The 14,929-nt window shown below is 34.8% G+C and overlaps 1 protein-coding gene across 3 annotated transcripts in view; it reads right to left on the reverse strand.

Moving 5' to 3' along the window:
* The window catches only part of LOC105475424 (semaphorin 3D), a 195,646-nt gene that overhangs the window by 57,492 nt on the left and 123,225 nt on the right, over positions 1-14,929 (reverse strand). For all 3 annotated transcript variants that reach the window (XM_011730635.3, XM_011730636.3, XM_011730637.3), the window contains one exon: positions 4,415-4,557. In XM_011730635.3, coding sequence (XP_011728937.2) covers positions 4,415-4,557 — 143 coding nt within the window. The remainder of the gene's footprint in view (positions 1-4,414; positions 4,558-14,929) is intronic.

A 14,929-nucleotide genomic window follows, 5' to 3' on the forward strand; every position in this document is an offset into this window, starting at 1 on the left:
AGCCTCCGAGTAGCTGGGACTACAGGCGCCCGCCACCACGCCCGGCTAGTTTTTTGTATTTTTAGTAGAGACGGGGTTTCACCATGTTAGCCAGGATGGTCTCGATCTGCTGACTTCGTGATCCACCGGCCTCGGCCTCCCAAAGTACTGGGATTACAGGCTTGAGCCACCGCGCCCGGCCTTCTTCTATTTCTTAAATGTCATTGTCCCTTTGGATTCTATGCTTGCCCTTTGATCTTGCACTACAAATCTGTCTGAGCAATGTCAGGCACTTCCATAACTTCAAGATCTGCCAGTATACTGGTAATTTTCAAATTTATTAGTCCAGAGACTACTGAGCCTCAGGTTATATTTTCAACTGGCTATTGAGTCCCCATATCTCAGAACCACATCAAGTTCTTCATGTCCAAATATAAAAATCTGTGCTCATAATTTTTGTTATTTACTGTCTCATATCAAAATATGTATCTGTGTACATGTTCCTGGTCCATACTGTATCTTCTAGGAATCACAATTACGAAGAATAAAAGGGTACTTGTCTACAAGGTGGCTATCAAAATCTCTGTGATGGGAGAAAGAGAATTAAAATGCATTAAAAAATTTAGCTCATGAGTCATGCCAGTCATATTTGAAGACTAACATCTACATAGCATGGCTATTGGATAGTGCAGGTGTGGAACAGTACCATCATTACCAGAATGCTCTATTGGTCAGCCCTATGCATACCAGGCAAATAATAAAAGAGCAGTAATAAAGTGAGGACTTTATAGAAATCTACATATACTTTCTACCTGAACTATCTCTTGAACTTACTCTTAGTGCTTATCTCTTTGTTCCTGTTGTCTTTAGGGAACAACCTAACAGATTCTCCCAGTCACAAATATTTCTGGATCCAGATACATTCTTTAAATAGCTGCTAGCTGTATTTACCTATCTTGTCACTTCTCTGCTTTAAATATTTTATAATCCCTCATTGACTACAGGATAGAGTTCACACTCACTAACATGGAAACACGACTTCTTATCAACTAATTTACCACTCTAATCTCAAAAGTCATTGCTCCCCAGACACATCCCTTGAATTCCAATTACAACAAGATTTCACCGTTCCATAAACAAAAAATAAAACCAAAACAAAACCAAAAAAAAAAAAAAAAAAACGGTCACCACGCTGCCTCAAATGCCTGGCCTCCACTCCTTAGTGTTGTTCCACTTCCTCATAGAACTCAACTAAAGCACCACTTCCTTCGTCCTTGGGCTTCACCAAATCCTTGAGTTCTCAGCTCGTAACTCTATCACATCACATTATGATTATTTGTTGATATGTCTATTGCCCCCACTATAAACTTTGAAAGAAAAGGGACAGTGGTTGATTATTTACACTAATTGTCCAGTAGAGTGCATTTTGCACAGAAATTATTTCATATTTTCTTGCTGTTGTTGAAAAGTGAGATGATAAAATAATAAACAAAAGAGTTATAAAATTGAGAAGATTTACCCATGTTCTGCGAATAATCCTTTACCCATTTTTATATAATGTTTCCTATTGCCAAAGCCTTTTCCCCACCAATCACAGTTTACTACTTAGTCTAATAATAATATCTTTGACAGGTCAATAAAACGAGTTTTACAAGTCAATAAAACAATTGTTTTTCAGTTAGTAAGATGAAGGGAGCTCTTAAATTGTCAGCAGTTCTTTACTGTGCTAACGTATTCAGTGAAACATGAAAACAAATGAACAACTATAACAGTAAGAACAACAAAACCTGAGTATTTCCAAATATGTTCTGTGGGAATATGCTGATGGAACAAATAGAATAAAGGACTCTCATGTTACTAAAAAATCTTTGTCAATTCAGTGAAGCATACAGAGTTTACTCTTAGTTTCCTCTAACGTGATTTGTTCCTTCTTAGATCTTTACTTGTATCTATTGAACTCAATTTTGTTTCACAGCATAGAGGTGCATTCTGTTATTATTTGTCAAAAGAAAAAACAATATTATAATGACGTTGGGGGTAAGAAACAACAGAAAGGAATAATAAGTTTCAAATAATGTCAAAATAATCTTTTTTATGTGAAAATAAGATACCACAGCAACAATGATGCTGAGGTCTTTTTAAACTATTGCTAAAATTGTTATAGTTTTGTAGGACATCTTGTCATATTTTAAATAAAGATTTTCAGTCATTTCTCATGTTGTCAGTGAAATCTCCACTTGAAAGTGTTCACTTTTTGACACAACTTAATCTTAGATTATTAAGTTAGAAACATGGGCAGCATGTGATGCAACTAAGAAACTGCAAGGAAAGCATTTAGAAGCAAAACATTGTAGACATTTGACCAATGGATTATATGTACAGTGAGAAATTCTGAAGACGTGCTCATTTAAAAAAGTGATTGAGTAGAGATACACTAATTAATGAAGAACCTCTATTTTTTTAAAAGTAAATTCATCCATTATATATTCTTCTTTGATCTCACAATTTGTTAGCTTTTTAACCAAGAACAATAGCATGACAGACTCTTGCTGTGTGGCCTCAGAGGTTTTGTGTGCGTGTGTGTGATTGGAAAACTCATTTACGACAATTTTCTCTGCCTTTCCAGTTCTCTAGGTGTTTTTTTCATAATATAAATAAAATATTACATGTTGATGTTTAGAGAATAGGTTATAATTTTAATATAGGAATTTATACATGGGGCAACTACATTTTTCTTTAATATATTTCTCCACCTCTGAGATTAACTTTCAGTATATTTATACTAGGGTAAGACATTACTTTGTTATAAATACATTTCTGTTAAATGGATTATATTTATCAAGAAATAAGCATTGAACTGGTGCACAAAATATATACTTACTTGCTATGTATGTTCATCAGAAAGTGACTCTTGAAGTTCATTTAATTGATTGTAAATCCCTTATTCTTTATTTAACAGAGCTCATTTATACAAATAATGTCAATCCACAACACAGCTTTTCAGGATCAGGATACTGTTGCTATAAGGCATGCTTCAATACACTAACACACTAGGACTACTCCAAACAACAGGCATTCATCTCTAGGCAAGAGGCTTCAAGAGAAATTACTGTGAATTCTTAGAGTCTGAAAGAATGAGAATGCTTTTTGGAGAATCTGTCCCCTGGGGGTGAGGGGATCAGTGGGAGACAGCATTATTGGCCAGGACACTAGGTAAAGAATGATCTGGGCTCACAAGTTGGCCTCATTCAAAAGCCATGTTTTCATTAGCACTTTTAAGTGCAATGATGGTTTGTATTTCTGTCCCCGAAAGTGTTCAGAAGCCTGAGGGTACAGACTGAAACAAAAACGTGATAGGTTCAGATGGAAGAAAATGAGAAGTTTGTACAAGACCAAATAAAGCTTCCCGCTGAGAGTATTTATTAACAGCTCTTCCCCTTAATAACTGAGTTGATGCTAAAGGTGTATATTTAAGAAAAGTTATTTCAGTAGAGACAAATCTAAGCAGAAAAATAGTATACTGAAGTCAAAGTATGATTATAGTAGCATTATTATTCCATAAAGCTTGTATCAATAAAAAATGGAAGCTTCTCATAGAGTATCTGTACTTATCTATAATTTACATAAAATAGCAAGATTAAAAACTCATTGCAGTTTTCTTCAAAATAAATATTTTTCCTTGTGGTTATTTGTTTTTTCCTCTTTGCTTCATTTTCTCTCAGAACCTAATCTAGATTACAGGTCTAGAAAATATTTAATAGAGTAATAATATAACAAAATTTCAGCTTGATACATGTAATGATATATAATTTTACATATGTGATGTGCATGATGATAAAAATATAGAATATACTTCTGATGATACTTAAATTACTCTAGGGATTACATTAAGTTACTTTCATTTAGATTATTTAACATTATATAAAAACATTTTAAGCTCCAGGATCAGGAGAATCAGGACAATGCAATGATGTTACTGGGAATAGCAATCACTGGCAAAGGAATAGCCCTTCAATAAAAGAAATAAGCTGCCAAAGATATGTAACTCACACCAGGGCAACAGTTCAGGCACTGTTGGAAAACAAACTGTAATGTTTAAAAAATGTGAATTCTTTTCTTTTTCTTTCCTTTCTTTTCTTTTTTAACATTTGGATCTCAAAAATTACACATCTAGGGTAGTATGAATCATACCATTTATGAATAATGGGCATTAACTTTGACTTAAACCTTGCATTTTTTCCATATATATATGCTTTAAGTAATATATTATGTATATATACTATGTATATATAATGTATATATGCATGTATATAGGTATGTAATATATTATGTATATATGTATGTGTATATACACATACACATATATATATGTGTATATACACATACACATATATATATATATATGCTTTAAGTAAAACATATAAATATATCTTGCCTTACAAACTCTTCCAACTCGAGAAAGAATGGTTTTATCGGAGGTACTGCCTTCTTGAGATGATTCACGAAAGAAGAAATATATTTTATCGTCATCTGGATTGTAGGTGTCTGGTATGGGGAAAGTTCCAATAAATTTTGCTCCTGTTTGAAAGAAAAGAAGCTATAAATTAAGATGCTGAAACAATCCAGTCATCATAGTATGGTGATATTTCCATGTAAAAGCAATTAGCAGTAGGATTTTAAAAAAATGAACTATGGGCAGGATGTGGAAAATGAGATGTTGTATATAAATGAACATGACACAATGTATAAATATGTATCAGCATAGAGGTACTGAACAAGTTCTCCAGGAATTCCAGAGAACAGGTGAGAACATGACTAGATCAAATTACTTGTAGATCTTTTCAGATACGGAGATACTATGATTTTATATTCTCTTTCTATATAATGAAGTTTTTAACCACCATGTCTTTCTTTTTCTTTTTTTCATTAGGAGACTAAATTTTATTTTTAAAACTATTCTTCACAACTTAAAGCTACAACAAAGGGCAGAGGTTGCATATTTCATATTTGAGTGCTTGTAAGGTTACTGTTCTCAAACATTTATTGTCTGTTCTGCTTATAAATATTTAGTTTCATGAATATTCTGGCATCATGGCTCAGTTCCTCTTTTCTCATTATGAGTAGAGGCAGGGTTATGTTAGCAAACATAATAAAAAGCACGTTGATATTGTTGACCATGAGGTTCTGAGGTCCAGGTGGAGTAGGCTCTGTTTATTTCAATTTATTTGTTCACCTACATAAGAGATTCTGTTGCTGCCCCTCTCTGCCTCTCATCCTCCTATCTTTTACTGATGGATTATAAATTACAGTTGGTAAAAGTATATACTGTTGAGTTTATAATCAGATAGGATGTGTCCTTTGAATTATGTCTCTATTGGTGGGGCATGATAAGATTTCTCTGAGGCAATAACTTTTGTTTTTTAAATATTCTTTTCCTAATTGAGTATACCCTTTATTTCTTTCTTTTGCTGATTGCCGTGGCCAGAACTTCCAATACTATGTTGAATAGGAGTGGTGAGAGAGGGCATCCTTGTCTTATGCTGGTTTTCAAAGAGAATGCTTCCGGTTTTTGCCCATTCAGTATGATATTGGCTGTGGGTTTGTCATAAATAGCTCTTATTATTTTGAGATACATTTCATCAATACCTAGTTTATTGAGAGCTTTTAGCATGAAGGGCTGTTCCATGTCCTTTGCAGGGACATGAATGAAGCTGGAAACCATCACTCTCAGCAAACCAACACAAGAACAGAAAACCAAACACCGCACTCTCCCACCCACAGGTGTGAGCCGAACAACGAGAACACACAGACACAGGGAGGAGAACATCACACACCAGGGCCTGTCTAGGGGTGGGGGACTAGGGGAGGGATAGCATCACGAGAAATACCCAATATAGATGATAGGTTGATGAGTGAGGCAAACCACCACGGCACGTATATACCTATGCAACAAACCTGCATGTTCTTCACATGTACCCCAGAACCCAAAATACAATAAAAAAAAACACACCCTAAGAAATCTTCTTACTTAGTGTCCGGCCACAAATAACAATCATATGGTGGCCAAGGTTAGAGGGCCCAGTCTGTGGTCAGTGTTAGGGGTTCAGTCTGGAGCCAGGGTTAGCTAGGTGCCAGGGAACACATTGAATGATTAGTTCAGGTTAATCCTCTCTTAACTTTTTCTGTACCCCAGAAAGGTATTTACTTTTATGATCCACCATCTACCACATTCTACTCAGAGAACACAGCCCTGAGGGAAGCGATCCCTGAGCTGGAAGGTGGAGGGCAAAGGAAGGAGGAGGTGAAGTCAGAAGCAAGTCCAGGCTGGGGCAACACATGCAGCAGCTGCGACTGTGGGAAGCTCAAGTAACCACCATGTCTTTCATAAAAGGCTTAGGAAATAGTAAATATCTAGCACTGATTTTGACATATTGTGATGTATTAATACTTTGATGAATTTTGTGTAATTGCCCTAGGGGTATAAAAATGGAAACAACCAATAGTGTTTGGTTCAAGTTCAATATAGCAGTACAGGCTCTAGATAAACTTTCTGAGTGTATATCTTTTCTCTGCCACTTATTGGAGTGGTGACTTTTGATACATTATTTACCTTTTCAATGACTCAATTTACTCATATGTAATATAAGACTACCAATGTCATCTACCTAATAAGATAATTTATATTATTACCAAGTGAATTTATATGTGTGTATATATAGCATTTATATACATAAAGCATCTATATAAGCATTAAATTCCTTTTTATATGTGTATATATGCTATATATAGCATTTATATATAGCATTTAATATATATAGCATATATATAGCATTTTATATATAGCATTTATATATTATATATATTATTTATATCTATATATAAATAAATATATAGCATTTATATATATAGCTTTATACAACAAACATTTAGCTTTAACACCTCCAGTATTTCCCCCAAAACAATTTTTTACAATACAAAAGCCAATGTTTACCAGAGTTCTATAAAATCAACAATGACTGAATAAACAGAATAAGGCTATTTATGGTATATATTAGTTAAAAGGTAAAATAAATAGCACTTCAAAAAATATCCATGCTTTTTCCTCCTCCCACCTCATTGATGTCATACTGAAATGTATATAGCATATATATATACACAGCATATATATATATATGTATAGCATTTAGCATCAGGCAAAGGCTGATTTTACAATAAGTGTTTAATAAATGCGATTTATTATTAAGATAGTTATGGGGCTGATAAGCATTATCATTATGATGACAATACAGAGGGGTTAATAGAAAATTTAGTACATCCATGTACTTGTAAAAACAATATGTCATTATTAAAAATTTACTAGATCTGTATGTACTGACCTGGAAAGATGGCCATAATATATGTACAGTGTAAAAATGTTTGCAATATGATAAACCTCTTTTCACTGTATCAGTGACAAATCTATTTGGGTTTCTAAATCCTTGTTTAAGAGTTATTGGGCATTTTAAGTCTTGGTTTTAAATAACTGTGAATTAACCAGGTAACAGATGTGTAATAGGACGTTATTAGTTCAGAAATAATTGGATTAAAGCAAAGAAGACAGACAGTATGGTTATTGAGAAATGAAGGAAAGACTTTAAGTAGGAAATGTGTGGCACCTGGAAAGAAGCAGCGAGCACTGATTTTTTAAGAAGTAGAAGGAAGAGAGAAGAGAAGCCAAAAAGGTTTAAAAGAAAAATAAATTGGCGGGGGGTGAAAAAGATCAATATTGCCTTTTCTAGAGTTTTGCCTAGAGCTCTGATTGCTGTGTGCCCCATGTGTTATGAAAATCACTCTCCTGCAAATGCACAGTAATTGGCCAATATCCCAATAAAGAAAGCTTCACAGTAGCCTTTTTCAATAGACAAAAGTTATTGTTGGGGTTGGGTGTGGTGGCTCATGCTTATAATCCCAGCACTTTGGGGAGCCTGGGGTGGGTGGATCACTTGAGGTCAGTAGTTTGAGACCAGCCTGGCCAATATGGTGAAACCTTGTCTACTAAAAATACAAAAATTAGCCGGGCATGGTTGTGCACATCTGTAATCCCAGCTACTTGGGAGGCTAAGGCATGAGAATCCCTTGAACCCGGAAAGCACAGGTTGCAGGGAGCCGAGATCGCACCAGGTCACTCCAGCCTGGGCAGAGAGAGAGACTACGTCTCAAACAAAACAAAACAAAACAAAACAACAACAACAACAACAAAAAGTCTCAGCCTCTCTGGGTTGGCCGTGTGTCTCCCATCCAATCTCTTCTTTGCTTTAATGCAAAGCTTTGAAAGGAAAACAGAGGAGGGAAATACATTCATGAACTTTCTTCTCCTTATTCTATATTATTTTCCTGTTTTGTTTTGTTTGTTTTGTTGGTAATTTAGAACTTCAATGGACTTTTTATATTCTTGATAACCCCACTTCGGTATGGTTTTTCAAAAACATATAAAAATAAAACTTTAGAAAATCACATAATTTATTTATTTATTTATTTTCTAACTAATCTCAAATTGTCAAGGTCCATTAACAATTCCATTCAACGTCTCCCCCCACCCCCGCCCCGGCCCTCTTTCAAATTATTAGTAAATCAGAAACACTTGGTTTTAATCACTGAGCAAAGTAAAAATCTTTTTTTTTAAATCTCAAACCAGTACTTCAGATTTTTTATTTAAATATGTTTTCTTTTAAAAAGCAACTCTTGGTGTGGCTCACACCTGTAATCCCAGCACTTTGGGAGGCCGAGGCCGGCAGATCACCAGGTCAGGAGATCGAGACCATCCTGGCTAACATGGTGAAACCCCGTCTCTACTGAAAATACGAAAAATTAGCCAGGTCTGGTGGTGGGTACCTGTAGTCCCAGCTACTCAGGAGGCTGAGGCAGGAGAATGGCGTGAATCTGGGAGGTGGAGCTTGCAGTGAGCAGAGATCGCACCACTACACTCCAGCCTGGGTGACAGAGCGAGACTGTCTCAAAAGAAAAAAAAAAAAGGAACTCTTTGTGGGATCAAATTGTTCTATAAATGTGAGATTCAGGTTTCTGAAATTTAAGAAAACAGAGAAATAATGTATTTAATTATTATATTCAAGGAACTTAGTGCAAAAAAAGAAAACTATTGAATTAATACAAGAATTAATAACAACTGACACTCTATATCAAACCAAGTATAATCTGGATTAAGGAAATATTGACAAATGGTCAAGACATGGCTAAGGAGAATGCCTAGCCATGATTTTCCCATTGACTTGAAATGATATTACAACAATGAACAGAGAAAAACAACCAACTGTGGGTTCCCACAAACACAGACCAGGGATGAATAAGAATCTACAGAACTTTTTGAATTTACAGATGTTTAAATCCAGTGCTGCCAAACTGGATGGAATTCTCTAGCTGGACTGCCATGTGTATTTCAAACATATACAAATACAAAAATAAATAAAACCCTATGTATACATGGAATGGGAAAAAGATACATTTAGACTCATTAACTCAAGGTCAGTAATACAGTTGTATGGACAGAGTGGTATGGTGACTTAATAATAAATTCTTAAGTAATATAAATGGGAAGATATATAAAACTGAAACTATGCAGAAATTATAGGAAATGATGGGCTTTCCTTATCTTCACAAATATGTGGGATTAAAATTGGTATTAACATTAGTAGAATTTATCGTGGCACTTACATATAATTAATATAGAAATTACACATGCAGCATGATGGCCCTTGAAATTTTAGTGTCCTGTCAAACCTACAAAATGATTGAATTGAATTTATAATTTAAAAAATAACATAAAGGTACAAAGTGTATAGAATCTCCTCTCTAGAGAGAGAGAAAAAAAATTAGAACTCAGTGATTTGAAACAGGAAAACATAACAGTTAAAAGGGATACCAATATGAAGGAGAGAGTCGCTTATAAAGCTTTCCTCAGTCACTCAAATGGGAGAAGAGGTTCCATGAACTGATTTCTGTTCACTTATTTTCACATTTCAATTAAAAGAAAAAGAGCAGAATAATAAAATAGAATAGAAAGATAAAAGATGTCTAAAAAGAGTATAAATAAATATGGCAATTCATTGTCATATTGTAGAAATGCATAGGACAATCCATTTAGGATATGAAAAAAATCATCCAAGTGTTGACAGGTATGGCTATTTGAAATGGCCAATAGGTAGGCTATGACACCAGTCTACGTTTCAGAAATTTCAGTATGACATCAATGAGGTGAGAGAAGGAAAGAGCATGGATAATTTTCCAAGCGATATTGATTTTACCTTTCAACTAATGTATACCATAGATAGTCTTATTTGTTTATTCAGTCATTATTGATTTTATTGAACTCTCTTTTAAATATTGGTTCTCTTGCCAGCACTGTAAAAAATGTTTTAGAGGGGAATACTGGAGGTGTTAAAGCTAAATGTTTATTGTATAAAGAAATTTAATTATAAGAAAAAGAGTTAGTATCAAATAGTGCTTTATTCTGTGATTTAAACAGGAAACATACTTGAGAGTTAAAAATAAATACAAGTTGCAAGAACAGAATTCCTTTCTTGTAGATTCTGTTGAGGTCCAGTCTTAGAACTCTGATGTTAGTATTTTATGACAGAAGCTCTTCCTGATTTGTTGCCAAATTTGGATAAAAAGAGGTATCATTTAATCAGTGCATACTTGATGAATTCAACAATTTAAAATTATACCATTAGGCACCTGGGCTTTATTATAGCACATTTTCTCCATTTGGCATTTAAGTACATGCCCCAAAAGGAATGCAGTTTGAAATCATGCATTTTCAGATGAACTTCTAGCATGACACCAAGAGGCACTGCCAAAAGAAAATGGCATAAACTCATGTGGCCTGCAGCACACACTACTTCCCTTTCTCCCTATAAACCTCTTTTCACCCAGATGAGCACACTAGCATTATTGAACAGACAGTAAGTTCCTAACTTCCTTTTACTACTTCTTATAGTCTCATTTTCCTATTACTATTGTTTTAATGTTCTCCTTTCATGTGGAAGGAGAGTTTACAGACAACAGATCACCCCAAGAGAAACTTCAAATGAAAACTGTCTCCATATGTTAAAAATGAAACTTTAAAACAAAAGTTCTCATCTATTCCAAGAAAGAAAACAAAAACATCTGCTTGCATCTGAGGCGTTATTGCTCTCTTTCATCTTCCAAGTGGTAACACTTCTTAGTTTTATCCTAAAATTGTAACAAAAGCTCAACTGCATTTGAGTAAACACCCTAGTTTGCATCTATATTCCTATTTCCTATATGTTTTAAGATTAAGTTGATAAATCAAAGTGTGGAACCATCAGTCTTCATTTAGAAATGCCCATAAAAGTACTGTAAAAAACACTTTTTACAACTTCAAATGAAAACTGCCTCAAAGATGAAAAAATTTCATCTTTGCCATTTTGTATCCTCCTCGTAAGGTGTTTGCTAGATGGATTAGTATCTTAAGGAAGGAATCAGGATTCCTACTTCTTAAATCTTGAAACTGGATTAAACAGTCCTAGAATAATTCTGAGAAGGATCCTTATACTGTTAAGTGGTTAGCTGATCTCACTCTGGTTAATGCCAAGTGGGGCACAGAACACAATACGGCATGCACACATGTATCAAGAATTTTAAACTCCCTGAGTGCTTCAGTGATAAAAATGGATTTATAAAAGATTCATGTAGCATCATATTAAAAATGATAATTCTTTAGAAACTGCATCTTAACAGTTAAATATTCAGTTGTCGCAGTTCATCTGTATTCTCTCCACTCCCACTCCTGACTCCAGACAGATGACCCCATTGACTTTGGACCTTAGGCTGACTGTATCTGGAAAATGGCCATTTCTCATAAAGGACAGAAACATCCTCTTAGCAAGCCAATATTTTGTCTAAGTCCATCAGATCCCTCTTCATTATAAGAATATCATCGTTTCTATAATTTCTCCCCTTACTCTGCCCTAGTTTCTGTGGACTGGGGAACTCCTGAATGACTGAGTCTCCTGAAGCATTGTGGTCTTCTAGCTCTGGCCTGCCTTTCCCTCAGCAAACATCTGACTGGCTGCTTGCACTTTCCCTGCTTTCCCTGGCTCCAGCCAGACTGCATAGGTCTCCCTCATTGCTTGCTGAACTCCATTTTCTCTATCTGTCCTAATTCCTGCTACCAGACCCACATCCTTGGTTTGCTGTTGCCCTACATGGCATGCACATATGGCCCAGTTTCTAGTGAGGCTGCAAAGAGCTGGGGATATGCCATCAAAAGAGTGGATTTTGAGCTGATGAACTGTATCATACAACGGAAATGATACAATGTCGGGGGCTAGATACACATATTCGAGCTTCAATCTCACCTCTACTAGCTGTTTAACTACGAACTATTATCTGACATCTAATATATCACCAAATGTAAAACAGTGCAAATAGTAATTCTCTCAGGATTATAACAGTCAAATAAAATAGCACTTTAAAAGTGCCAAAGAAAGGACTAGCATGGATATTATATAAAATAAATTTGAATGGGAAAAGAGAAATGGGGAGAGCTGTTAGTAAACAATAAAATGGTGGTAATAAAGCAGAGATGAAGTAATGAAAGCCCTATAGGAAAATAGTAACCATAGAAATAACAAAGTCAGCAGATATTTTCAAAGAAGTAAAAGCTCTTAGCAATAGATTAGATAAAGGAGAGGAAGAAGAGGAAGGAATCAAAGATAGCTCCAAGGTAACTGGGTGGATGAAGTTAAGAAAGTTAAAATAGATAAAAATTAGGAAATGGATATTGAAGGACAGATTTGAAAGAAGAAGCAATATCTATAACATTCACAAGATTTTAGACTTTAGATCCAATTAAAACAAAGGGTCATTAAACCACTTGTAAAAACCTTAAAGCAATTTAACAGCACAGTCAAAACTAAGGCTTACATATCTTGATTTTTATATAAAACAATAATCTTTTTTCTTTTAATCTAGAATGAAAATGGAAGTCATCCAAATAAATTATTTTTAAGGCCACTTAGTTACAGGAAAAGGTTGGAAATACAATTTTAGGAAACACTGGAACACAGGAAACAGTGGAAACTATTCGGATGGATGAGCTCACAGAATTATGAGGTGTAGAGGGAGAGAATGAAAAGACGGTCAATAATACAAAATGCTAAAGAGATGGTAGAGAATCACACGGAATTCAGGTTTTAGCCCCACTTCTACCTCCCACTGCTGCCTTCAGGAATAATAATGATCACGATGAGATTGACATTAATTCAGCTCTTAAAATTGTCTTCTAATAGACTTCCCAATATGATTTAATTTAATCCTTATAATACCCTGTGAATAGATTCTGTTGTTAATAGATTCCATATTTACAGACAAATAATTTGAATGGACGTTAAAGTTTGATCAAAGTCACCATTCAGGAATTAAGCACAAATAAATAAATTCCACGGAAACAAAGCTATAATTTTGGTCCAAACTGGGATACTTTTAAGAGTAAAAGAACAGAAGCAAACTGAAAATGTCCTGGGCAAAGTAGGTCATATGATCACCCTGACTTTTAACTGCTAAGCAGTCTGCCTTGAATCTCCTAGAATCATAAAAGTCAGTTTTTCTGCATCATAATTATTTACTTGAATTTGGTCAACTGAGACTTCCTCTACCATTTGTCTTTTCTCCTACCTTCAATTTCTTCCATTCTACTGGCTTCTTTAATTGCAAATTTTCCCAGCATCCAAATCTCTTGAGTCCTGCCTCGAGTCCTTGGATTCTTCTATTTACAAGCCAGTGTATTCTCTCTCAAATATTCTTTGCAGTATATTCTCATGCCCATCCCCACTTCCACTACCTTTGTTGCTGTCCCTTTTTCATTTCCCTAGTTTCATGCAATGGCCTCTTGTCTCTCTGTCCTCATCCTTCTTCAGTCTTCCATTCATGCTATTATAAAACATGCTATTGTTTTTGTAAGTTACCTTTAGAAAAACAAAGTTCTGACTCCTTGATTAAAAAGTAAGCCATCATGATTTCAAGATAATATTTACAGCTTTGTAGCCTTGTCTGCCACTCTTGCTTTATGCTTCAGGCTGAGCAAGGCATTCATCATCTGTGAGGTCAGTGACCCTCCCCTATCTATCTATGCAGGCCACAAGGGTAGAGTAGCACCCAATAGGGTCTCAGAAGTTATTTATTAAGCAAATTGTTAAACCAATTCAAAGGCTTCCTAATCTCTAATCTTCTTCATACAGCACTAAAAATAGCATATCTAGGCAAATAAGAGTTGAATGCATATTTCCTACATTTATTGTATTGACAATGCTGCTGACTTATTAATGAATATGTTACAGTAATGGAAAAAAATACTATTGTCTTTTAGATGAGGAGAAACGTGATATTTGCCATCCCAATACAGAGATACAATCTTATACTTCATTTTAAGCCATAAAATATCTTTTTACTCAAATAGGTGTCTAAGCTATTCTATAGGTGACATCTAAGAACTTACTCTCAAACCAAATAATTCCACAAATATCTGACAATGCACAAAAAGATAGCTTTGCTTTTCATGTGTGTCAAGAAATTAATGGATAATCACATAGTCCTGGATATTCTATATTTGTTTTCCCTTTTAAGACTACCTATTAAGGGTACTTTTTTGGCTGATGAGAAACACATTGTTGTATAAACAAATAGATCTGGAGTTTTTGACTAAAGAAATGTTTTCAAAGTGTTTTTCCTTTTGTTTATGTTGTCACTGCTTAAAAGGCACTGAGAGATAAAGAGATAGCCCCTAGGAAATCTCTACCCTGGCATCCTTCACTAAGGTCCAATATTTATTATGGGAATGAAAAATGCCTGCCTGCTTAAATTATAGTGTTAAGTCATTCTGCCACGCAATGGAATAAAGTCATATGTTAGAGAATCATGATAAAATTTGATC

The sequence above is a fragment of the Macaca nemestrina genome, chromosome 4 (assembly GCF_043159975.1).
Source record: "Macaca nemestrina isolate mMacNem1 chromosome 4, mMacNem.hap1, whole genome shotgun sequence".
NCBI lineage: Eukaryota > Metazoa > Chordata > Mammalia > Primates > Cercopithecidae > Macaca > Macaca nemestrina.